This window comes from Microcaecilia unicolor, chromosome 2 (genome assembly GCF_901765095.1).
Source record: "Microcaecilia unicolor chromosome 2, aMicUni1.1, whole genome shotgun sequence".
Classification (NCBI taxonomy): Eukaryota; Metazoa; Chordata; class Amphibia; order Gymnophiona; family Siphonopidae; genus Microcaecilia; species Microcaecilia unicolor.
In genome coordinates, this window is record NC_044032.1 from 502,869,003 (window position 1) to 502,895,075 (window position 26,073).

General features: G+C 44.1%; 2 protein-coding genes across 6 annotated transcripts in view; one reads left to right on the forward strand and one right to left on the reverse strand.

Annotated features, from left to right (window-relative positions):
* Nucleotides 1-14,086, reverse strand: part of EVC (EvC ciliary complex subunit 1) — a 150,630-nt gene extending 136,544 nt beyond the window's left edge. For 3 of the 4 annotated variants that reach the window (XR_003940708.1, XM_030191174.1, XM_030191175.1), the window contains exon 1: nucleotides 13,717-14,086. Coding sequence is in view for 3 of the 4 variants with exons in the window: in XM_030191174.1 (XP_030047034.1) it covers nucleotides 13,717-13,896 (180 nt within the window). In the remaining variant the exon portion in view is untranslated. Of the gene's footprint in view, nucleotides 1-12,708; nucleotides 12,769-13,716 lie in introns of those variants that run through there. The other variant, XM_030191176.1, reaches the window with a different exon arrangement.
* A 201-nt stretch (nucleotides 14,087-14,287) lies between these two features.
* The window catches only part of EVC2 (EvC ciliary complex subunit 2), a 351,907-nt gene continuing 340,121 nt past the window's right edge, over nucleotides 14,288-26,073 (forward strand). For both annotated transcript variants that reach the window (XM_030191177.1, XM_030191178.1), the window contains exon 1: nucleotides 14,288-14,433. In XM_030191177.1, coding sequence (XP_030047037.1) covers nucleotides 14,411-14,433 — 23 coding nt within the window. In that variant the 5' untranslated portion in view covers nucleotides 14,288-14,410. The remainder of the gene's footprint in view (nucleotides 14,434-26,073) is intronic.

Consider the following 26,073-nt stretch of genomic DNA (forward strand, 5'->3'; position numbering starts at 1 on the left):
CAGTATCCACACCTGATGTAAATTTTTGACCTTTGCAGCTGCTCCTCTAAGTTTTATTTTCACCGTTGTTCTCATTTTATCATAGTCTCCTTTTTGAAAGTTAAATGCTAACGTATTGATCTACTATGGTCTCTTTTGCAACCTTACTATCGGGATACCGTATCTTTCCTGTTTTGGTGATATCTTTGAAAGATACCTTGTTCTGAACCATACATTTTTGAATGACTGTCGGCCTTCCACAAGGTTCTAGTTTAAAAGCTGCTCTGTCTCCTTTTTAAAAGCTGATGCCAGCAGCCTGGTCCCATCCTGGTTAAGGTGGAGTCCATCCTTCTGGAATAGGCTCCCCCTTCTTCAGAATGATGTCTAGTTCTTTACGAATCTAAAACCCTCCACCCTGCAGCATCGCCTCACTCATGCATTGAGACTCTGGAGCTCTGCCTGTCTCTTGGGCCCTGTGCATGGAACGGGTAGCACTTCAGAAAATGCTACCCTATAGGTTCTGGATTTGAGCTTTCTAAGTAAGAGAATAAATTTGGCTTCCAGAACCTTTCTCCCACATTTTCCTATGTCATTGGTACCCACATGTACCAAGACAGCCAGCTTCTCCCCAGCATTATCTAAAATCCTATCTAGGTGACACATGAGGTCCCCCACCTTCACACCAGGTAGGCATGTGAGAAGGCAATCCTCATGTCCACCAGCCAGCCAGCTATCTAAATGCCTACTAATCGAATCAACAACTACAACAGCAGTCCTAACCTTTCCTGGGGACACATCCTCGGTGCGAGAGAATATTGTATCCCCTGCTGTGCTGGTTCTGGCTACAGGATTATTTCCAGCTGCACCAGGGTGATGATGTCCTTTTAGAAGACCTCCCTACTCCAAGGCAGCACAGGGGCTGCCAGATTGGAGGTGGGACTTCTCTACAACATCCCTGTAGGCCTCCTCTATGTACCTCTCTGTCTCTCTCAGCTCCTCCAAGTCTGCTACTCTAGCCTCAAGAGAATGGACTCATTCTCTGAGATCTAGGAGCTCATTGCATCGAGCACACACATATGAACTCTCACCAACTGGGAGATAATCATACATGTGACACTCAATGTAAAAGAGTGGATAGCACTCCTCTCACTGGTAGACTACTGTCTGCATCTTAGTGTTATAGAGTTGTTTAATTAAAACTTCTTAAGATACTAGGAATATCAGATGAATATAAATAGCCTTAAGAATAAATGGTGTAATTTGTAATTTATTTAGTGTTTGCTTCTCAGAAACTAATTAAATGTAATTAAAACTCTAATGAAAACCGTCATCTTGTTGTTCTAATTAGAATAATTGACTATAAATGAAGAGTTGAGATAGGGGTGGATGGAAATGAGGACCAAACTAGGTCCTACTGTTCTAGAGATTATCTGTTAATGCTGTGTCAGAAAATTCAAGTTTTAAAACTATGGGGAAAAGGGTATCAAGACTTGCTATTAAAGTTTGCTGGTGTTTTTCCCCCTAAATTTTAATGGTAATTATCAATATCCTACAATGTCCTGTTCTCTCAGAACTTCTCAGAATCATCTTGGCCATTTCTCTTGACTTATAATCCTCATTTGACTTAGTGAACCATTTATTTTACTTTCTTGTCTTGCTTCCCTTAGATTATCAGGCTCTGTCCTCTCTTGGTTTTCATCGTTTCTTACCAGACGTTCTTACCTGGTAGTTACCTCTTCTCCTTCCACTTCTCCTTGGTCTTTGACCTGTGGAGTTCCTCAGGGCTCTGTCCTCTCTCCTCTTCTTTTTAACTTGTTTATTAGTCCACTGGCTACACTTATACTGTTTGGAATTTCCTTCCACTATTACGTTGATGATGTTCTTTTACTCTTCCCAACTAATCCATTTTCACCCTCAATATGTCTACTTCAGGACTGCCTAGAGGGAGTTCACAAATGGCTCTTAGATGATAGGCTGATTCTAAATAAGGAAAAGATGGTTGTGTGTTGGTTCTCCGGGAGTTGTTCAACCCCAAATGCCCCTTTAACTCTCTTTGGCACTTTCATCACTCCAGTAGACTCTTTTAGATATCTGGGTGTTATTTTAGATTCAAGACTCATTCTCTGTGCAAATCTCTCAATTATGTGTCAGGTTTCTTTATTCTCCGACAACTCCAGTTGGTCAGAAGTTATTTTGATCACGGCACATTTCACTCACTTATCCTTTCCCTTTTGATGTCAAGAATGAACTACTGTAACATAATATACTTAGGACCCCCTTGTTATTTGATAAAGCATAGCTAAACATTTCAAAATACTGCAATTTAAACTTGGCATGCTAAAAAAATGGACCACGTTTCACCTTCAGAAATATCACTGGCTTCCCATAGAGCAACAAATCGTTCATAAACTTTGTACCCTTGCTTTTAAGGCTTTTCGGTTGGGATTTCCAGATTACCTAGCTAATCTTACCATCCCATATTCACCCACTTGTCTGTTGTGATCACTAAAAAATTATCATTTGGTTTTGCCAAATCCCAAAAAAGCCAGTTTGAATCCACTAGACATTGTGCCTTCTTTTTCACAGCCTCTGCTATTGGAATTCTCTGCCTCTGGATATCCATGCAGAACTGTCTTTCAAAAAGTTTAAATCTGCATTAAAGGCCTGGCTATTCTGTCAGGCTTTTAATCTTCCAAGTTAGTTGCTTGTAGGTTACTGCTGCTGGTTTGAATCTCACCCCCTCTCCTTTCTCCCTTCAATACCCCTTTCTTTGCTTTATCCCGACATAGATATATATTGGCTCCATTTGAATATGAGTTTGACTACTTCCCTATCAGTACACTGTAGTACCTTCCTTGATCTTATTTTATTTTTATTGTACTAGAATAGTAAACCATCTAGGTCTACATGTTAGTTAAGGTGGGTATATCAAGCTACTGTAAATAAATAATCAAAGGCAATTAACTGCACTAATTGGTTGATAGTGCCCAATTATTGCTAGTTAAGGTCTTGTAAACCAATTAAGCGGTGTGCACATCTTGGGCGCATGCCAAATTTGGCATGCAACATTAGGGGATATATTGTAAGGAATATGCCGAAAGGAAGAGGGACCCCAGCTACCCACCGGAGAAAAGAGAGCCGGAGGGTAGGAGGGAAGACCCTAGGGATGCTCAGGTTATGCCCAAAAGGGACATAAAGATGGGAAACTACAACTCCCAGAAGGCCACAGGAGAGCTCCGGGGGAGGAGAAGTAGGGTGCAGAACCAAGGAGCTCCAGAAGAGGGCCACCAGGGAAAAGGAAAAGCTGATTCTCCCACCTGGTGGAGGAGGTGGTGGAACCGGTGGCAGGAGAAGGAAAAGCAGCCTAGCAGAGTTAATGAAGAAAAGTGTAATCAGCTGGAAAAGGGGTGGGGGGGGAGGAGAAAATGGACTGGGCTACTGAAGGAGAAGGGGAGAATGAACCAGAGGCGATGGAGCAAGAGGAGGCTAAGCTGGTCTTAGACGAACCCATGGAGCTCTTGGCTATGGCTCAGCCAGCACTGGAGTTATAGGGGAGAGGCCTGGGTAAAAGCGGGAGGAGGTCAGGAGAATAGTGACTGACCCAGAGGGTGGGACCCAAGGCTTTGAGCCCGCGCAAAGCCTAGCTCCATTGAACTGTGCTGAGAGAAGCCTGGCTGTAATTGGACTGTGTTAGAAACAGCCTGACTTTATTGAGCTGTGCTGAGAGAAGCCTGGCTGTAATTGGACTGTGTTAGAAACAGCCTGACTTTATTGAGCTGTGCTGAGAGAAGCCTGGCTATACTTGGACTGTGTTTGAAACAGCCTAGCTCCATTGAACTGTGCTGAGAGAAGCCTGGCTGTAATTGGACTGTGTTAGAAACAGCCTGACTTTACTGAGCTGTGCTGAGAGAAGCCTGGCTATACTTGGACTGTGTTTGAAACAGCCTAGCTCCATTGAACTGTGCTGAGAGAAGCCTGGCTGTAATTGGACTGTGTTAGAAAGAGCCTGACTTTATTGAGCTGTGCTGAGAGAACCCTGGCTGTAATTGGACTGGGTTTAAAACAGCCGAGGAGCTGTTGAAGAAAAGGGGGCTGGGTTGAAAATCCCAAAAACAGGCCCCAGAAAGAAGAAGAAACACATAAAGAGGAAAACAGAGAGCTCGGTGCTGGTGGTGAGGAGGCTTCACGGACTTAGCCAGTAGGAGCATTGTTTACAAGTGGTGTCAGAAGTGGGATCTTGCTGCGGGACCTGTCGCTAGAGGAGGCCGTGACCCGACTGGACGAGAAGCCCCACGAGAGGGCCAACGCTGAGAAAGGCGCAGACCCATCTTGGGTTCCGGTAAGCGGGCCTAACTGGGGGAGGGGGGGGAGGTGTTAGAGGGATCAGAGAAAGAGTCCAACTTAAGTGAGGTAATCGCACTTGGAGGTGGTTCTCTGTTGTTTTGTCCCTCCCCCAGGTGGCCGTGCCAGTGCCGTGATGGACCCCAAGGAGATCTTCGGGTGGATGACTCTCCAGTTCCAAAAACAGCAGGAGCTGACTGCCAAGATAGTCGAGGACTCTCTGATGGCGGCCCGGGATCAGCAGCAACCAGTACTCAACATGCTACAAGACTTTTTCCAGAGAGGGGCAAATGTTCCCCGTGAGGGGGAAACCGGAGCAAATGGACACGGGCCCGGAGGAAGCGGTGCGGTAGGACATGTCTCCATGAATGCACTTAACTGGGGGAAGTTGTCCGAGCAGGATAATGTGGACGATTTTTTGACAGCATTTGAGAGGGTGGCTGGGGCGGCTGGGTGGCCACAAGAGCAGTGGGCCATGAGATTGGTGCCTTCTCTATCCGGGGAGGCTTTGGCAGCCTTTAGGGATTTGTCTCCGGAAGAGGCTGCCAACTATGGAAGGTTGAAAGAAGCTATCAAGGACAGATATGGACTCAGTACACAAGCTTTACAGACGTAAGTTTAGAGCCACCAAATGGGAAAAGGGGACCCCCCCTAAAGCGGTAGCAAATAAGCTAATGGATTTAGTGAAAAAATGGTTGGAGCCCGAGCGACACAACCTGCACGAGGTACTGCAAGAATTAGTAGTGGAGCAATTCCTCTAGGGTCTGCCCGACGAAATTAGGGCCGAATTAATAAAGAGGGGATGTAAGACGGTAGAGGGGGTGACATCGGGTTTGGAATGTTACCTGGAAGCCCAGCAGTGGGGGGGACCAGAGCGGGAGGGAGGCAGGACTCGGGCGTTAGAAAAAGGGGGCCCGAAAGTTTCCCTAATTAAGCCGGAGACCCCCGCAGGGAGTAAAAAGACCGAGTTAGACGCCGGCCCGAGTAGAAAGGCTATTCCTTTTGGGAGCAAGGGGTGTTTTAAGTGTGGTAAGGTAGGCCATTTCAAAAAGGATTGCCAGTGGCGGGAGGGGTGGATCTCTCAGGTAGAAAAAGGAGTTAGGCCCAGGTACCTAACTCAAGTTAAGGTGGAGGGAGTACCCATCACCGCCATGTTAGACTCTGGGGCCGACCAATCCATGATCTCCCGGAGGCTGTGGCAACAGATAAGAAAGAGGAGGGCCCCGGGCAGGGAGACCTATGAGGGAGGGGTGTCTATCCAATGTATTCATGTGGCCAGGACCCGTTATGCACTCCAGCGGGCCAACTTACAGGGGCCCACCGGAGAGCTAGAGCTGGCCATGGCCGTTCTACCCAGATTGCCGCATGAGATGATTTTAGGGAGGGATTGGCCTCCATTTATAGAGTGTATGGGGGAGAGAAAAGTGTTAGTCACTACCAGGGCCCAGGCTCACCGCGAGGTAGACGAAGAAACAGAGGGAATAGGGGGGGGTTTTCCTTTTCAGGGGGAGGTATTGGGCGAACCGGGCCGGGAAAAAAAAAGGAAAGCCGTGAAAAAAAAGGAGCAGAAGGGTAGAAGGGAGGCTCTTCAGCGGGCACAGAGGGAGAGTTACCTGCCGGTGGCCCTGGAAGAATTGAGGGAGCAGTTTCCCCAATTTCATAGGGAGCAGGCCACGGACCCTACCTTAGAGTATGCCTGGGAAAGGGCGCGCCAGGGAGAAGGCCAGGTAGCTCCGGGGTTCCTGATAGAAGGGAACATCCTATATAGAAGGGTGCCAAATTGGGAGCACTCGGGCGGAGGGAAACAGCTGGTGGTACCCCGAGCTTTTCGTCCGCTGGTGGTAAGGCTGGCCCACGACCATCCTCTGAGCGGACATAAGGGCTCCCAGGCCACCCTGACCCAAATATTGGCGAGGTTTTATTGGCCGGGCATATATGGGGAGGTGGAAAAATACTGCAAGTCCTGCCCCAGATGTCAGAAGGTATCAGACAGATTCCCTCCTAAAGCCCCATTAAAGCCGCTGCCACGGGTAGAGCAACCGGTGAGGAGAATAGCCATGGATATTGTGGGGCCAGTAACAAGGTCACAGAGAGGGTATCTCTATGTGTTAGTAGTTATGGACATGGCCACCAGGTATCCATGGGCCCTGCCCTTAAGGAACATTTCGGCCAAGGGTATTGCCTGGGAACTCATAAAAAATTTTTGTGAGGTAGGTTTTCCCCAAGAAGTTTTGGCAGATCGGGGGTCCAACTTTATGTTCCATACCTTAAGACAAGTATGGGAGGCCTTTGGGATAAAACATGTACGTACGGCGGCTTACCATCCCCAAACCAATGGGATGGTGGAACGCTTTAACAGGACCTTAAAGGGGATGCTAAAAAAAGCCTTGGGGGAGGATAGGACCGGGTGGGACCAACTTTTACCCTTTGTGCTCTATGCATACCGGGAGAAGGTGCAAGACTCCTTAGGAGTTTCACCGTATGAGTTAATGTTTGGCAGAAGACCCAGGGGTATATTAGATATCGTACAGGAACACTGGGTACCTCTGGAAACCAGCGAGCAGTCCGTGGGCGAATACTTGCAGGATCTAAGGGGCCGATTGGGTAGGATGCAGGAGTATGCCCAGGACTGGCTGAAACGGAGCCAAGAACAACAAAAGGGATATTACGATAGAAGGACTCGGAACAGGGAGTTTGCCGCCGGGGATAGGGTCCTCATCTTAATCTCGGAAGATCCCCATAGGTTCGCCTCTAGATGGAAAGGACCCTGGGTGGTGAAGAGGAGACTCGGTCCCCTCACGTATGAGGTGGCGAATGAGAGGGGTCGGGTCCAGACGTTTCACGTTAATCTTATGAAACCTTGGGTAGCGAGGGTAGGGTTTCAAACGCGGGGGGACGAAAAGGAAGGAGAGGAGTTAGGGCCTCAAATAAGAGAGATTTTCAAACCCTGCGAGCCCGGAGTTAACCCCCGGTTACCCCAGGGGCAGCAAAAAGAGATAGGAAGGCTCTTAGAGCGCTTTAAAGATGTTTTGACAGCATGCCCGGGGAGTACCCACCTAGTAGAGCATGACATTGTAACTGAACGAGGTAAGATAGTAAGGAAAAGGCCCTATAGACTCTCACCAATGAAAAGGAGGGAAGTCATTAAACAAGTGCAGGAAATGTTGGACTTTGGGGTAATTGAGGAATCCCATAGTCCCTGGTCCAGCCCGGTGGTGTTAGTACCAAAACCTGAAGGGGAGTGGAGATTTTGTATTGATTTCCGTCAGCTTAATACTATCTCTCAAGCTGATGCCTATCCTATGCCTTATATTGAAGAGTTGGTAGACAGGTTGGGGTCAGCCCAGTATCTTACCACTTTAGATTTAACAAAAGGGTACTGGCAGATTCCCCTTTCCCCCGGAGCCCAAGCAAAGACAGCTTTTAGTACCCCTATAGGCTTGTACCAATTCAAAAGGCTGCCCTTTCGCCTAAATTCGGCGGCGGCGAGCTGCCAACGATTGCTGGACCAAGTCCTCAGACCCCATCAGACATATGCCGCGGCCTATATGGATGATGTGGTAGTACACAGTGAGGACTGGAACAATCATTTGAAACAGGTAGGGGCAGTGTTGCAATCGTTTAGGGAGGCTGGACTTACCCTTAACCCGAAGAAATGTTACTTTGCCCAGTATAGGGTGAAGTATTTGGGGTATAATGTAGGCCGGGGGGAGGTGCGACCCTTACTGAATAAAGTTAAAAGCATCCAAGACTTTCCCCGACCCAATCGAAAAAAACAATTGCGTAGGTTCCTGGGTATGGTGGGGTATTACAGGAGATTCATCCCGCACTTTTCTGTAATGGCTACTCCCTTAACGGACATGTTGAGGGGTAAGAGCCCGGACCAGCTGAGGTGGGGGGAGGCGGAGTTGCGAGCGTTAGAGCAGATGCAGCAGGCCCTGTGCCATGAACCGGTGTTGAAGGCCGTAGATTTCGAAAAACCCTTTATCCTACAAACGGATGCGTCGGGGAGGGGGCTAGGGGCAGTGCTGTCTCAGGAACATGCAGGGGCAGAACATCCCGTGCTATATCTAAGCCGTAAACTCCTACCTCATGAGAACCATTACTCCACCATAGAGAAGGAGTGTTTAGCTATTAGGTGGGCAATACAAGAGTGTACGGTCTATCTCGAAGGAAGGCAATTTAAGCTAGTAACGGACCATGCCCCACTGAAGTGGCTAAATTTAATGAAAAATAACAATGGGAGGCTAATGCGGTGGTATTTAGCACTACAACCCTTCCAATACACAGTGGAGCATCGTCCGGGGAGATGTTTGGGAAATGTGGATGCCCTATCCCGAGTAGGCGAGGATAAGGAAGAAAAGGGAGAAGAATTGGGGAGTAAAAACTTAAGGGAGGGGGTATGTAAGGAATATGCCGAAAGGAAGAGGGACCCCAGCTACCCACCGGAGAAAAGAGAGCCGGAGGGTAGGAGGGAAGACCCTAGGGATGCTCAGGTTATGCCCAAAAGGGACATAAAGATGGGAAACTACAACTCCCAGAAGGCCACAGGAGAGCTCCGGGGGAGGAGAAGTAGGGTGCAGAACCAAGGAGCTCCAGAAGAGGGCCACCAGGGAAAAGGAAAAGCTGATTCTCCCACCTGGTGGAGGAGGTGGTGGAACCGGTGGCAGGAGAAGGAAAAGCAGCCTAGCAGAGTTAATGAAGAAAAGTGTAATCAGCTGGAAAAGGGGTGGGGGGAGGAGAAAATGGACTGGGCTACTGAAGGAGAAGGGGAGAATGAACCAGAGGCGATGGAGCAAGAGGAGGCTGAGCTGGTCTTAGACGAACCCATGGAGCTCTTGGCTATGGCTCAGCCAGCACTGGAGGTATAGGGGAGAGGCCTGAGTCAAAGCGGGAGGAGGTCAGGAGAATAGTGACTGACCCAGAGGGTGGGACCCAAGGCTTTGAGCCCGCGCAAAGCCTAGCTCCATTGAACTGTGCTGAGAGAAGCCTGGCTGTACTTGGACTGTGTTAGAAACAGCCTGACTTTATTGAGCTGTGCTGAGAGAAGCCTGGCTGTACTTGGACTGTGTTTGAAACAGCCTAGCTCCATTGAACTGTGCTGAGGGAAGCCTGGCTGTAATTGGACTGTGTTAGAAACAGCCTGACTTTATTGAACTGTGCTAGAAACAGCCTGACTTTATTGAACTGTGCTGAGAGAAGCCTGGCTGTAATTGGACTGTGTTAGAAACAGCCTGACTTTATTGAGCTGTGCTGAGAGAACCCTGGCTGTAATTGGACTGGGTTTAAAACAGCCGAGGAGCTGTTGAAGAAAAGGGGGCTGGGTTGAAAATCCCAAAAACAGGCCCCAGAAAGAAGAAGAAACACATAAAGAGGAAAACAGAGAGCTCGGTGCTGGTGGTGAGGAGGCTTCACGGACTTAGCCAGTAGGAGCATTGTTTACAATATATAGAATTTGGGGGTTAATGTCAACCATACAGCTGGTGTAAATGCTCAGACCTAAACTCTGGTGACACACTTGGGATGGGCTGGAGTGTAAACTTTAAGGGGTTTCGATGTTAGATTCAGAACTTAGTACAAGAACAATGCTGGGCAGGCTTCTACGGTCTGTACCTCGAGAATGGCAATGACAAATCTAACTTGGGTATAAAGTATCACATACCAAGTAAAATGAGTTTACCTTGTTGGGCAGACTGGATTGGCCATACAGGTCTTTATCATGTTACTATGTTACTTATAATTTATAGTATTCTGTAAGTTGTGTGTGTAACTCTGCCTACACACAACCAAGATGTTACACGTGTACAGCCACCCACAAATTATGTGCTATGGAAGATAGGTACACGGTTACACAATACTGCTTTGGCGGTGTATTGACATATATAAAAACATAAGAATTTCCAATGATGCTCAATCCTGGTCACAAGTATCTGGCAGAAACCCAATTAGTAGCAACATTCCATGCTTCTAATCCCAGGGCAAGCAGTGGCTTCCCCCATGTCCATCTCAATAACAGACTATGGATTTTTCCTCCAGAAACTTGTTCAAACTTTTTTAAACCCAGACAGGCTAACTGATGTTACTACATCCTCCAGCAAAGAGTTCCAGAGCTTAACTATTCATTGAGTGAAAAAAATGTCCTCCTATTTGTTTTTAAAGTATTTCCACGTAGCTTTATGGAGTGTCCCTTAGTCTTTGTGCTTTTTGAAAGAATAAAAAAAAATTGATTCCCTTCTACTTGTTTTACACCATTCAGGATTTTGTACACATGTACACATATGCACATACATGCTAGCATTCTTAACATCTGCATGCATAATTGCCTTGCAAATATTAGTGCCTCTTTTATAGAGCTACCCTTTGCATGGCAATTGTAAAACAGGGGCCCTGGTAGAAGCCCATTCTCCCATGGATTCTATAAAGAAGTGCACCCAGAGAACAGCCTGCAGGGGAAAGCAAACAGCAGGCTACAAACTCTATGATCTCAACCAGAGAACAGCGTGCTGCAAGCATTTGTTTTAAAATTTTGCTTAGCTGTAACTTTTTTCTATAGCTCTGAAAAAAAAAAAAGCAGTGAGAGTGCTTGGAACAGCCCCTTAGCATTCACACTAGTTTTTTTTTTAAACCAAAAGAGCTGTTGTGATCTCTGTCTTGAAAAAGAAGAGAAGCTGTGTAGAGCAGGCTAGCCTTTCCTGTCATTCTTAAAAGCAGACGACGCAGCTTAAAAAGGCGTCCTCTTTGAAAGAAAATCAAATGCCTATTCTTTCTTTCCTGTGAGAAAATAAAAAAGGTTAAGCTGTGCATGCACAAATAAATTCCATTGAGGCTGTAGGGAGTGGTGTTGGTGATTTGCTGACATCACTTCCTGTCATATGACCCCCATCCAAAATGGCAGTGGCATAGCCACAGGTGGGCCTGGGTGGGGCAGGGCTCAGGCCCACCCAACAGCAGCACACATTTAGCAGTAGCTGGTGGAGAACACAAGCTCTACCAGTTGAAGACTTCCCCCTGATGGTAATGAAAACGCTACTCTACACGATACTGGCACCTGCGCATGTTCAGTTTTCAGCGCATGCCTGGTGCAGACTGCAAAGGTGGAAAGAAGCATTTTCCTGCCAGCTGAGATGTCTTTTGGTGGTGGGGAGGGGGAGAGAACATTTGGTGCCCACCCACTTCTTGCCTGGGCCCACCCAAAATCTGTTGTCTGGCTACGCCCCTGCAAAATGGCTGCTAGAAGTGGAAACAGGAAGTGATGTGATGCATCCACTAGTGGCAGACATCTCAGAAAAGGGGCATGACTATGATGTCACTTTCCGTGACATCATAAAGATGAGGTTCAGAGATTGGCTATGTAAAAGGGGATAGGGGTTGGGTGGGGCTATGCAATTAAGGTGGGACAAGGGGCATGGCTATGCAAAGAGGGCAGGGCATGGAAAATCAATTAATTTTAACAAATGTAGTTGAGGTACACTACTAGTAGTAATAATGAATGAGTAAAGTAGAGAATGACGCCGGAACAAAGTTTATCCCTGTCCCCGTGGGTTCTGTCTCCATCCCAACCCCAACCCCAAAGGTTTTGTCTCCATCTCCGTCCCCACCCCATCCCCACCTGCAGAAGCCTTGAACACATGATTTTATATTTAAATCTTTTTATTGAAGTATAAAAAGAAATATGCTGTGCAACTGTTGTTTATAAATCACAAATAGAAAACAGTAACAACAACTATAACCCCACCACCACCCTCTAACTTTCCAACCCCAACAATAGCTGACTTCTATTACCCCAAGGAATCCTAATACACCCTGTTAAAATATCCAGGGGTACAAAATACAACCCGTTCTGCTTGCCCTGGCGGGGAAAAATATACCCTATGAAATATTGTCATGATTTTTTAATCTGTGGATGAATAAGTCAGGATTCAGTCTAGCTCTCCTGTCTTCCAAAGTCCTTCCTGCAATAGATGTCATCTTCTTAGAAGATGTGCTGGTAGCAGGAATGTACAGGATCTCCCATGCAAATTTTGCTAGTTGTGGCCAGCATGTTTATGTTTTCAAACATAAACAGTCCAGTTTATTAACAGGCTTCAAAGTAGAAAATGATATGAGAACAAAATGTGTCCCCCGTCCCAAGAAAATGACACGGGTAAAAAGTTTGTCCCCGTCCCCATGGGCTCTGTCTCCATCCCCGCCGGATCTGTCCCCATCCCTTCAGGCTCTGTCCTCGCATCATTATAAGTTCATTAAATAGTACTAGTAAAAGGAAAAGGTGTAGGAAGGAGAGATATGGGGAAGGTGAAGGGAGACACAGACAGACGCTGCATGGGGAGGAGAGATGTTAAAATTTGAATTTTTAAAGTACTGCCTGAGAATCTAAAAATACGGACAGACCTGATCCCCGAGCAGTCTGGATTTTTGGATTTCTACAAACCCATGAGGGTCCATGGGAGAATGGGGAGATCATCATCTGGGGGTGGTAATCAGTTTGGAAGTCATTGACAGGAATGGGATTGACAGGCATATCTCCTAAGGCTTCTCTCTCTTCATAAAACATAGGCAAAAAAATTAAAAAAAAAAACCCCTGTTTATTATATGACAGCCTCATTTATACTGAGAAAACCTCAGAAAATTATTAGTAAAGGTTCCATGGTTTTATATTTGTATATTGTAAGTTGTTTAGATCGCCTTGGTGGCTGAGCAGTATATCAAGTTTAAATAAACCAAAACTGTAAGCATAGTAATACAACTTTTGTACACTAAAACTGTGTTACCTGCTCAGATTATGGGATTGATTCTAATTATCTGCAAAGAAAGTCAAATAGAACTGAGATGCACAGTCTTGTAACATCCAAAAAGATAGTTTAGGTAAGCCCCAGGGACATAAGACTCTGCAAGAAGTGATCAAGCATCATATACAAAACTAAATCCAACATCAACAAAACTTCTGGAGCGTTTTGTTAGATTTTGTAACACCTCATACTACTATGTCTATATAAGTGTATGTTTATGAGATTCTTGTCAAATTGCCTTTCTATGCTACAATCCCAAAGCTTTTACATACAGTACAATAGGGGTTTTCCTCTGTCCCAAGTGGGCTCAATCTTCTTTTCTTTACAATACTCTGATTACCTATCAATTTCGTCCTTCCCCACATTTGCCTTTTAGTACAATGGAATGTGTTTGATTGTTTTTTAAATGATGGAATTATATTTTTTAGAATGGCCATATTTTGCTTATTCTATTCCGAACTCAGGAAAGAGGTATTCTCTATTACTTACTCCAATAAACACCGTGTACCGTATTTCCCCCGTAACTTTTGTACAACATATGAAAGCAGTAACTTTCATAGACTAGGGACGGCACATTTTATTGTGCTTGAACACATGGAAACATGTTTACCTTTTTCTGCAGACGAGGCATAAGGACAAAAACAGAGAGCAAAACTCCAGAAGCGGTTCCCATCAGTAAACCAAGTATCACGGCTGTAGCCAGTAATCCTGGAATAACTTGCAAAGATTCAACAAAAAAGTCCAAGGCAATATCTTTCAGGCACGGATCCGGAGCCCCAGTACCAGCCATAAGCTAGTGAGAGAGACAGACTTCCTCTTGGGAAAGATCTATAAGTAATCGGACCTGAACCCCACCACCTCCAACTCCCCCTCTCTGTGTGTTACTCCTCCTGCCAGTGCCACACTCCACAACTGACTTTTTTTAACATTCCCGTCCCAAATAGGAAGTTGCGTCAGAATTGGGGAGCGGGATGGGTCTGAGGGAAACTAAAGCCCGGTGCAGGCCACAGGCAGCTTTTCAGTACCGCTGCTACAGCTGCAGACAAAAGGATTTTACTGAAAATGGGGGGGGGGGGGGGGGGGGGGAGCGGAGAGATGCCGGACTATGTGCATGCGGGTGGGCTCACTGGGCTGGGGTGGAGAGATGCTGGTAAACATGTGTGGCCGAGCGGGGGCGGAGACTGATATGGGCCGGGTGACGTCATGAGCTCGGGCGTTTGGCGCCCTTAGTGTCGGCGCCCTGGACCAGAGCCTCACCTGGTCCGTAGGCAGAGCCGACCTCTGCCTCCGATGGGGGAGGTACCATGCATCGTCCGCTGTTGCTCAGGTGAGATTCTCTATTTGGTGCTATGGGGATAAGTTGGAAAGGATGAGCACATTTATTAAATATGTCAGCCCTGCCAAGTACTTTCGTTTGAAGTTTGTTACTCAGTTATTCCCAGCTTTAATTCACTGAAGAACTAATGCATTAAGCGTGCCTTAAAGCTGTGGTCTAATTTGGCCCCGAAAGGATTTCTTAAATCAAACCAAACCCCAACATTTTGTTCCCCAAAGCAGTAACCAAATAGTATGCAAATAGCCTGCGCAAGGGCAAAGGAAGGAACGTCTCGGGGAGGGAGTATAATTGGCATCACTCAATAGAGGGTCTTTGTATGGAGCAGGTAATAACAGGGAGGGGGTGATACCTGTGAGGGTTATAGGGAGGGGATAAAATGTTATAGAATACAAGAGTAGGTGGATGTAAGGAACTGTTAAAAAGGCTTTCATACAAAAAGAAAAAAAAAAAAGACTGATTCTAGTGTCATCTCAGTAACACCAACATAAATCCTCTCCCCCAAAACAGTAGCAGCTGTATCTCCTGGAATCTTTCTCAAAAGTGCTCCCTCCCCCCAGTTGCACATCCTGCCTCCCCTCCCAAAGTGCCTCGTCCCACAACCATCCTTAACCCCCCCCCCCCCCCCCCCCAGGCCCAACTTACAGTCCCTGGTGGTCTAGCAGTGAAGTCAGAGCAGGAGCGATCCCCATTCACTTCTGCCCAATTGATTCCATTTTTAAAATGGCTATCACAACCTCTGGCAGATATACATTCCAAAAACTGACATATTTAAATTATTAAATACAAAATTAAAATGTATTTTTGCCTTTGCTTTCTATCCCTTTTATGTATTTATTTTATTGTAGTGTTGGTCTTTGTAGCCCATTTATTTATTATGTTGGTCTCAGGTTTGGTTTCTGCTTTCCTTTGTCTTGTCTTAACTCTGTTACCAGGGTCTCCTGCCTATTAGCCATTTTTCTCTCCTCCAGTCTTTACTTCCTTCCCACATCCATCTTTAACATTGATCTCTTCCTTTTAACTTTCTTTCATTTTTCTGCTTCTCTATCTAGATTTCAGTCCTCCTTCTTGCCAACCAGTCCTCAGCCTCTTCCCTTGTACCTACAGCTTTCCATCTCTTCTCTACCACATACTCCTCCATCAATCTCACCTTCATCTCACTAGCTCCTTTTCTCTCTTGCCTCCTCCGCCCATATCCAGCATCCCCTTTCTTACTCTTCCCCCCATCCACTGTCTTACATCAAGCATCCCCTCTGTCTTGCTAGTCCCCTACTTCCATATCTAAAATCCTGTGTCTCAGAACCCCAACCCTCATGTTCAGCATGTCTCTCCAGTCCCTTATGAACATTTCCAGCATCCGCTTAGTCTATCTAGTTCCCTACCCCCCAGTATGGCATCCTTTGCTAGCCCCCTACTTTAATGTCCAGCATTCTCTCTCAGTCTCTCTGGTCTACTACCCCCCATGTCCAGCACTCTCACTGACCCTGCAATCCAGTACCCCCCATGTCTAGTATCCTTTCTGTCTCTCTGGTCCAATACCCCTTCCCCCCATGTCCAGCATTCTCTCTCTGATTTAGTGGGTTACCTCCATGTCCAACATCCCATACATATCTCTCTCCCTAGTCCCCCCCTGCCCATGTGCCAAAATCTATCTTTGTCCCTATTCCCCTACCCCCATTTGTGGTCCAGTCAGACCATTTTTCTAACATTCGTTCATTTAGATTTTGCTCACACCTTTTTCAGTAGTAGCTCAAGGTGAGTTACGTTCAGGTACACTGGGTATTTTTCCTATCCCTGGAGGGGTCACAATCTAAGTTTGTACCTGAGGCAATGGAGGGTTAAGTGACTTGCCCAAGATCACAGGAAGCACCAGTGGGATTTGAACCGGGCACCTTTGGATGTCTGGGCTGGTACTCTTTCTGCCACCTTACCATCTGCCAACTCCAGCCCTCATGTTTCTTTCCCCTGGTCTACCATATCTCCTTGTCAGTCTATTCCCCTCATATCCAGGACCTCCCTTCTCTATTTCATACCCCTACCTTGTGTCTAGCATCCCTCCATCCTCCCTCCCCACCCATTCAATTCAACATCTCTCCTTATATCTGCCACCCTTCTCTCCCCTTGACATGGCCCAATGTTCCCTTTCTCTTACTCCCCCCTCCAGCTTCAGGTCGTTCTTTCCATTGCCCATGAAAGTGATACACTCCATAACAAACAGGAATGTGTATTCTACATGGCCCGCCATGGAACCTCTTTCAACTCTGAGAGCAGTTAAACTCTCTAATGTGATGTGGCCTATCCCTTCTGATGTACACTTTCATTGGCAGCTGGGATATGTCAAAGAGTTAACTGCTCTCGGGACTGGAAGAGATTCTGCAGCACACCATGTGGTGGTCATGTTCCTGCTTGTAGACTCGCTTTCTTACCCTGCCTGGTAAGCAGAAGGAGCTTGGCAAGGAGGGAGGTGCTGGATCCAAGGGCAGAGGGTAATAACAGTAGCAAGCAGCTAAAAACTGCGGGGGGGGGGGGAAGGGTGGCAGCAAGTACCCTCTCTTGTCCCCCTCCCTATGCCCATGAGGCTAAGTGCAAATATGGAATAGCACATCGGACATGTGCGCACATGCAACTAAGCTAGAGATAGCTATATGTTGTGTACGTGTCTCAGCAGAAAAAATTGCCTCAGTATTTGGAATTGCATGCAGATGCATCTGTGCATGTGCTGGAATGCTAATCTGTGCATAAAAAGTTTCAATACCAATATTTATGCACAGAATAGTATTCCAGCACATGCAACTGTGGGTGACAACAATTTTTTGTGCTCATTAAGCAGCCCAACACTTCGCTCTTTGTACCAAGTACACTTCCCCCTTACTTCTGTCTTTTTTTATTTTTTATTTTTTTACTATGTTCTTATATGGAAGCTAGAAAAAATTCTACTGGGTGGCTACTAAAATGGTCTTCGTTATAAAGTATATTGACAGACTTAAAGATTTCAATATACTCTGAAAGAAAGGCGGTAGTGGGGAGATATGATAATACCTATGAGGCATAAATGCACAGGAGGCAAGTCTCATTCAGTTGAAAGGAAGCTCTGGAATGAGGGGCATATGATGAAGATCAAAGGGAATAGACTCAGAAGTAACCTGAGGAAGTACACACAGGAAATCCAATATGTTACTTTCAAGGAGACTGTGATAAAATGAGAACAAAGGTAAAAAAAAAAAAAACCAGTGGGGATCTTTTACTAAAGCTTATCTGTGGCAGAGTCCATTTTAGTCCTATAGGCCCTGCTGCAGATAACTCGAGCTAAGCTTTAGTAAAAGACCCCTAAACAAACTTAGAGGAGCAGCTGCAAAGGTCAAAAGCTTACATCATGTGTGGATGCTGTTCAAAAATACCATCCTGGAAGCCCAGACCAGACGTATTCCATGTATTAAAAAAAGGAGGAAGGAAGGGCAAACAGCAGGTATGGTAAAAAAAGTGAGGTGAAGAAAGCTATTGGAGCTAAAAGAAAATCCTTCAGAAAATGGAAGAAGGATCTGACTGGAAATAATAGGAAACAGCATAAGAAATGGCAAGTCAAATGCAAAGTGATAATAAGGAAGGCAAAGAGAGACTTTGAGAAGAAGATTGCATTGGAGGCAATGACGCATAGTAAAAACATTTTTAGGTGTATTAGAAGCAAAACGCCGGCAAAGGAATCAGTTGGACTGCTGGAAAACAGGGGGCAATCAGTGAAGAAGAGGCCATAGCGAAGAAATTAAATGAATTCTTTGCTTTGGTCTTCCCAGAGGAAGATGTGGGAGAGATACCATCCCCCTCTTCGCGAGCTCTGACCCAGATGGTCTTCTTTAATCAAAGTATTGGCATTTGTACATCATTAAAAGAGGACCTTCAGGCAATAAAAAAAATAATGTGCTTTCAAGAGGTGTTTAAAATGAGATACTGATTTTTTGGATCTCAAGGCACAAGGTAAAGCGTTCCATACCAGTGGGGCCACAGCAAAAAATGCTCCCTTCCTTATAACCATCAACTGAGCCTCACTCACATCTGGTAAAACTAAATGAAAAGTATCCAATTAAAGCAGATTCCTCATAGGAATATACTGTCATAATCGCCTTTATTGTGATGAATATCCCATACCTTTCCTTGTGTAATGATGATGATTTTTTCATAGCACTTTTCTAAAATTAAAAAAAAAATTATATATTTAAGGCTAAAGACACCAAAGTTGTACTTTTTTAATCCTAGCCTTAAATGATTTTATCACATTTTATATTTTCTTTCATGCAGATCTCTTATTTGTTTAAACATAACTAAATACAGATAATAAACTTTGTATTGTGGTAAAGAGTATGGACTAACTGGAACGTCATTGTTTAGAAAGCATTCCTGCCATACATTATATGATCATGAATAGGTGAGTGTGGAACACGAGACTTAGCAGTGAAACATGCCTTTGGAGTGCAGGAAAATGATGAAAATAATGGGCATGAAATCTGAATAACCTTCACATAGTGGACCCAAACATATATAATGTGAAAAAAGAATTATAAAAAATATAAGTGCTCAAATGTACCAAAAATGCTTGTGTGGTGCAAAAAAGGAAATGGAGTAGGTATGATGAATCATCTGTAACTGAAAAGAGTAGAACAGTGAAGACTATACACCATATTGAAGTTCATGAGTGACAGGGGAAGTTAAGCAGTGAAGTGTAGAGAGTTTGTTTCTGGAATGAGAAGTAGAGTGGTATAACGCTAAAGTTCATTAGTGCCAAAGTACAGTTAAGCAATCCAGTATCGAGAGTTTGGTTTTGTCCCGTTCTGGTATGGGTTTCGTTGTCTGGTATTTAGGATGGATCATTGTGGTATGCCTTTTCAAACAAGTTGGTTTTTAATAACTTTTGGAAGTTTGTTAGGTCGTGCATTGTTTTGATGGCAGTCGGCAGGGCATTCCATATGAACATGAAGGGAAGGAAATGTATCAATTGACAAAGTAGGTGTACTTAGTGTACAGGTGACAGCAGTTGCTGTGGCCGAAAAGATAAAATATTTGAACAGTACAGTAACTGATTTTTTAGTGGTGAAGCGAGAAAATGCTGTTGTATACACTATTAAGTGCACTTTGTGGGTGACAAATATAACTGTTCTCCAGTAAATCAAGTTTAAGTATAAAAGAAAGGAAAGAACACAGCGTATTTAAGTCTTAAAGGGATTTTGCAGTGCAAATATTCTGATGGCTTGAGTATCTAATGAAAGTCTCAGCTTACCGCTAAAGAAGTGCTTGGTGTAGCGTGCGTTCTGATCTCCGCATAGGAAAAATTAACAGAAGTGGCAGCCGTTATTTAAAAAGGCATCAGTAGCATGGGAGAAAAGGCGCATGCTCATCACTTCAAATGAAGCTAAACAGCCACGCAGCTTAATAAACAGGAGGAGATAAAATTTAACTTTGATTAATTTGTGCTATTCTACATCAAACTGTTACTACACAAACTGTGGCCAAAGTTTCGTCATTCGGCTGTATCAAGGTGCAATATGACATCTAAAAAACAAAAACGTGTCACAGATTCAAAGATCAAAAAAACATCATGTGAAAAAACCATGTTTAGAAATATATACCAATTGGAGTACATAATATCATAAACTACTTAAAACTCAATACTTTTCTAGTTTTATGTAGCACCATATGAATTTTTAGTGTCACCAGGTTCCATTAAACATAGCCTCGAAGCCTCTTCTATTTATCTGTTATGATATCTCTTCCTGTTCTCGCAAAATGACTTTATTCATCATGACAGAACCATGTCTTTAAAAAAAAAAAAGCTTTCATTCTATTTTAGCATTTAGCCCTTCTTGTTCTTCTGCCTTCGATTGGTAAATCCAATACTATTCTCTCTGTAAAATCTTCTGATGATTAACTACATTTTCCTTAACATGGTCTATAGTGCAACAGCACAGGTCAGAAAAAGAATGTTGCTTCTCCAAACAATGAATCAGCATAGGTCAGTGGTGCCCAAACCTGGTCCTGGAGGCACCCCAGCCAGTCAGGTTTTCAGGATACCCCAAATGAATATTCATGAGAGAGATTTGCATGCAGTAGAGGCAGTGCATGAAAATCTTTCTCGTGAATATTCATTGTGGGTGTCCTGAAAACCTGACTGGTTGGGTTCCTCCAGGACCAGGTTTGGGAACCACTGTCATAGGTGCTGCTTCCCTCCTTTTTTTTTTTATTTACTCATACAACTCTTTATCTAATATAATAAAACTCACCCTCAACGTTCTGAGGACACGGACGTCACTTCCGTATATAAAACTCACCCTCAACGTTCTGAGGACACGGACGTCACTTCCGTAATGAAGGGTTCGTGGTGGTGAAGCCACCGAAAGCACCATGTCGCTGGGCCCCGCCCTCGCGCCAAATGTGATGACGTCGAGGGCGGAGCAATGGCGTCACACATCGAGGGCGGGGCTGTGGTGTCAGTGGCTTCACAACCAACAAGCTGATGAAGGTGCGTTCACAAGGTGTGGACCTATGGCGTCAGTGGCTTCAGAACGACGAACCAGTGGGTAGGGAGGGAGGGGGTGTGGGGGAGGAAAACCTTGCTAACGCCCGTTTCATTTGATCCAGAAACGGGCCTCTTTTTACTAGTGTTCTGATAAATGGACTCTTATTGTCTTGTAGTTTGTCTGTCTAATGTACAGCTTCGGGCACAGGATCACATATACTATGTGATCTGAATTACACATTCTGTGCCTTAATCAGAACAACTTCTTGGTCACTGGATCCGTGAACCAAACATTGTTTCTAACATATTCACCCACAATTGACAATTCCCACACTTCATATGTTGTCCCTCTCTTGTTTATATATATATTTGTGACTGCCAGTATCAGATGGACTTAATAATTCCTTAAGATTAGCATTTCTGTTGAAAACAACTCTCAACATTATTAAATGCCAGTTCATTTGTTATAATGTGCCAATATTTCCTTAAGATATTTAAAGTTGTTCAATCCCAGGGGAATATTTCAAAATACAATTGTCTGTCATCTCTGTTTTGATCAATTTTTTCAAGCAATAAATCTCTATTTAAATATTTAGTTCTCTTATAAGCAGTCTTTTTATGGTCTTTTCTGGATATTCCCTCTGCTGTAATCATGTGTGTAATTCCTTAGCTTGGCTTTTGAAATCCTGCATGTTGGTATGAAACCTTCAAAACTTTACAAATTGTGAAAAAGAGAAGACTGTGCTTTAAAGCAGGTGGATGATTGCTTTGAAAATGTAAGAATATCTGGTCCATTTCTTTCCTGTGTACAGTTGTAATTAATTTACTTCTTTCTTTCCTAAGTCTCACATCTAGGAAATTTAATCTCATCTTGAAAAGTCATACTGATCTTATGACGGAAATCTCTTAAATCATCTCCCATATCCATCCACAACATAAACATAGTGTCAATAAATCTCACCCAGACTTTAATCTGTTTATATCGATTTGTTTTAATCCAGAGATTCTCAAATACCATTGAAAGTCCATTTATCAGAACATTAGAGTTGTGTGAATAAAAAGATGGAAGAAGCACCTATGGTGATTCATTTTTTGGAGAAACAACATTCTTTTTCTGACCTCTGCCATTGTGTTATAGATCATGTTGAGGAAAATGTAATTAATCATCAAATTTCAGAGAGAACAGTATTGGATTTACCAGTTGCAGGTAGAAGAACCAGAAGGGCTAAATGCTAAAATAGAATGAAAAATCTTTTTCTGAAAAGTCATGGTTCTGTCATGGTGAATAAAGTTATTTCATGAGAACAGGAAGTGATACCACAACAAATAAATAGTAAGAGGCTTCGTGGCCATGTTTAATGACATTGAAAATTTATAGGATGATACATAAAACTGGCAAGTACTGAGTTTTAAGCAGTTTATGATATTATAAATGTATTCCAATTGGTATATATTTCTAAAGATTTTTCACATGATATTTTTGATCTTTATTGAGTCTGTGACATGATTTTATTTGTTATTTACATTTTATTTCACCTTGACACAGCCGAATGGTAAAACTTTGGCCATAGTCGGTGTATTAACAGTTTGATGTGGAAGAGCTTTTATTCATAGTCGTGGCATCTCTGATTTATTATGATAATCTGCAATGGTATTTTCTGCTTGGTGGAAGCCCCCATTTGCGGAAAAGCTCACTAAAATGAGTAATAAACGTCTCCGCTGTCTCTTCCATTTTAGATGTTAGCTTACCCTCTCCCTTTATCTGTTTGATCGTGGGAATGAATCTATGACCCGCCCATGTCTTTGTCACCCGGGCCAGAAGTTTACCAGTCTTGTTCCTATATCTAACAAAATTGTGTTGCTTGTAGCAAAGCACCTGTGATGTACGCTCATGCATATGCACATTTAGGGCCAATCTGGTTGTTTGAAGGATATAGGAATTGGAGGTGGGTTTGAAAATATATTTGTGACTAGCTGCTTTGAGTTTCCTCTCTAAATCAATGATCCCCTGGGCCATCACCTTTTTCCGTGCACTGACATAGGTAATTATTTCTCCCCTCATCACTAATATTCGGCAAATCAAAATACGAAAGTGCAAAACCCTTACAAGAAAACTACACTGGCTCCCACTCAAAGAATGCATCACGTTTAAACTCTGTACTTTAGTCCATAAAATCATCCATGGTGACACCCCAGCCTACATGTCAGACCTAATAGAACTTCCACCCAGGAACGCAAAAAAATCTCGCACTTTCCTCAACCTTCACCCACCAAACTGCAAAGGCCTGAAATACAAATTAATGCACGCATCTACCTGCTCCTATATGAGCACGCAGCTCTGGAACGCGTTGCCACGCAACTTGAGAACTGTCTATGAACTGACAAACTTCCGCAAACAATTGAAAACCTATCTCTTCGACAAGATATACAACAAAGAGCAACACATGTAACTATATAACCTCTGACTTATCCAGAAATGTTTTATACTGTCTTTTGCTTTATTACTATCATTTAATCCAAAACTCTGTTATAATAAATGTATGTTCCCCTCTATTTCCCATATCCACAATGAATTGTAAGCCACATTGAGCCCACAAAAAGGTGGGATAATGTGGGATACAAATGCAATAAATAAATCACTGCTTTCCCAGCCAGCAAAACTAAGGTCGGCTGGGAAGCATGCATTTTATTGTGTTCCGCATATGCCATCCACTTAGTTTGAAGGTAAAATTTGAACTCTGAGGTGGAAAATAAATAACGAAAGTGCCACCCCTGTTTTGGGGCAAAATATGGGCTGCTTCGTATATCTAAACATGTGATTGTTTAACATATTTTTCTAAAAAGAGAATAAGATGCTTAAGTTCAAAGGAAGATTATTCCATAATCTTACTCCTGCAAAAGAAGAGGAAGCCTCTAAAATAGATTTAAATCGGGCTTTTTGCAGAAAATGAAAACCTAACTTCAATTTCTTAGAAACGTTAAAGCTCTGCCCTTTATAGGAAAAGTCAGTAACTCAAACCTTCAGAATTTATACCAAACACAGGGCCCTGTTTATTAAGCCGCGTTGAAACTTTTAACGTGCGTTAACCATGTACGTGCCTACAATATCCCGATAGGCACCTACATGGTTAGTGCGCACTAGAGAGCTGCACGGTTTCCGTCCCCGCGGGAATCCCGCGGAACCCGCGGGATTCCCGCGGGGATGGAACCAGTTCTGCGGGGTTCCTGCGGGGTTCCCGCGGGGACGGAGGCAGTTCCTGCGGGGTTCCCGCGGGGATGGACCCAGTTCTGTGGGCTTCCCGTGAAAGTGTAAGCTGCATCTGCACCAGCCTCTCATCTACCGAATACCAATTTATTTGAGTGCTGTCTCCTCCTCCTCCTCCTCCTCTTCTTCCTTGCTTTAACAGCATAAATGTGGAAAGTCTTCCATTAAGAAGGTGGTAGAGTCACAAATGATGACGGAATTCAAAAAGGTGTGGGATGAACACAGAGGATCTCTAATTAGAAAATGGAAATTATATAAAAACCTAACCTTAAATGGCTGCATGTGTGTGGATATGTCAAGTGACACTTAGATGGCGACTCTGGCTGTGATGAACTATAGCTGATACCTGGCAGACTTGTATGGTCTGTGTCTCATACATGGCAATCTGGTGTAGGATGGGCTGGAAAGGGCTTAGACAGCAACTTCAGTGGCTGGAACATGAGGACAGTGCTGGACAGACTTTTACGGTCTGTGTCCCACAAATGAGAACATGAATAGGCTGGAGTGGGCTTCGATGGCAACTCCAGCAGTTGGAACATAAGGATGGGGCCAGATAGACTTCTGTGGTCTTTGTTCCAGAAACACGAAAGAAAAACCATAATCAAGTATATAATATCACACTCGTTGATTTAATGATGAATTGATCATGAGTGTGACTATTGGGCAGAGTGGATGGACCGTTCAGGTCTATTTGCTGTCACTTACTATGTTACTATTAATCCTCTTTGCTCCCAGGCTGGTGCACAGACCTCAGCTCTGACACAGGCACGAGAATCAGATGTCACCTGACCTACTGGCGCGTGCATGTGGCGGCCTCTCAGCACACACTGCCAGTGAATCAGAGACAAATCTTACATGTGCGCACCAGACTTCCAAGTTCCAACTTCCGTTCCTTCCTTGCCTACAGTGCTGTGGCTCAAATCCAGAAAGAGACTGAGGGAGCTGACTGAAACTTTCTTTTATGTACTATTAAATTCTTACGGGGATGGGTGGGGATGGGTTAAATTCTTGCGGGGATGGGTGGGGACGGGTTGGGATGGTTTAAATTTTTGCGGGGATGGGTGGGGATGGGTAAGATTCCAGTGGGGATGGGTGGGGACGGGTAAGATTCCAGCAGGGACGGGCGGGGATGGGTAAGATTTCTGTCCCCGTGCAACTCTCTAGTGCGCACGCTAATTGTAGGTGCATTAAAACGCTAACACGCCTTTGTAAACAGGGCCCACAGACTTCATACATCAGACAAAGGACTTAAAAGTTAACACAATTGCTCATTGTTAACCAATGAAAATCTTGATATATATGAGAAACGCTGTCAAAATGCTCAAAACCACTGATCAGCCCAATAGCTGTGTTTTGCATTAGTTGCAACCATTTCGGTTGTTTTGCTGAAATGCACATGTATAACGAATTACAGTAATCTAATTGGGACAGCCTGAGCCACTGATCTAAAATCTTCCACTCTTAGTGTGCATCTGATTGCACGAAGCTGCTGCAGCCTGAAAAAGAATCTTTTGCTAAGGCAATCAATCCTTTTTTTTTTTTTGTAAAGACAGTGTTGTCTAATATAACACCCAGTACCTTTGAATGATCTTCAATCTTTAATGTTTCCCTTGAAGAGAAGGTAACAACAGTATCGAGCAATTTTGTTATCTCCAAGCCATAAAAATTTTGTCTTTTTGTTTAATTTTTGACAGTGGCTTATGGCCAGATAGATGTATTACAGGCCATGCTACGTAGCTATAATTGGAGTTTTCACAGAACCATATGGGGTAGTCCTATTAACACTGCAGGTCTGGAAAACGATCTATAGTGGAAATGTGAAACTAGAAAAGGCTGTGAAACATTTTCGAAAAGGTGATCATGT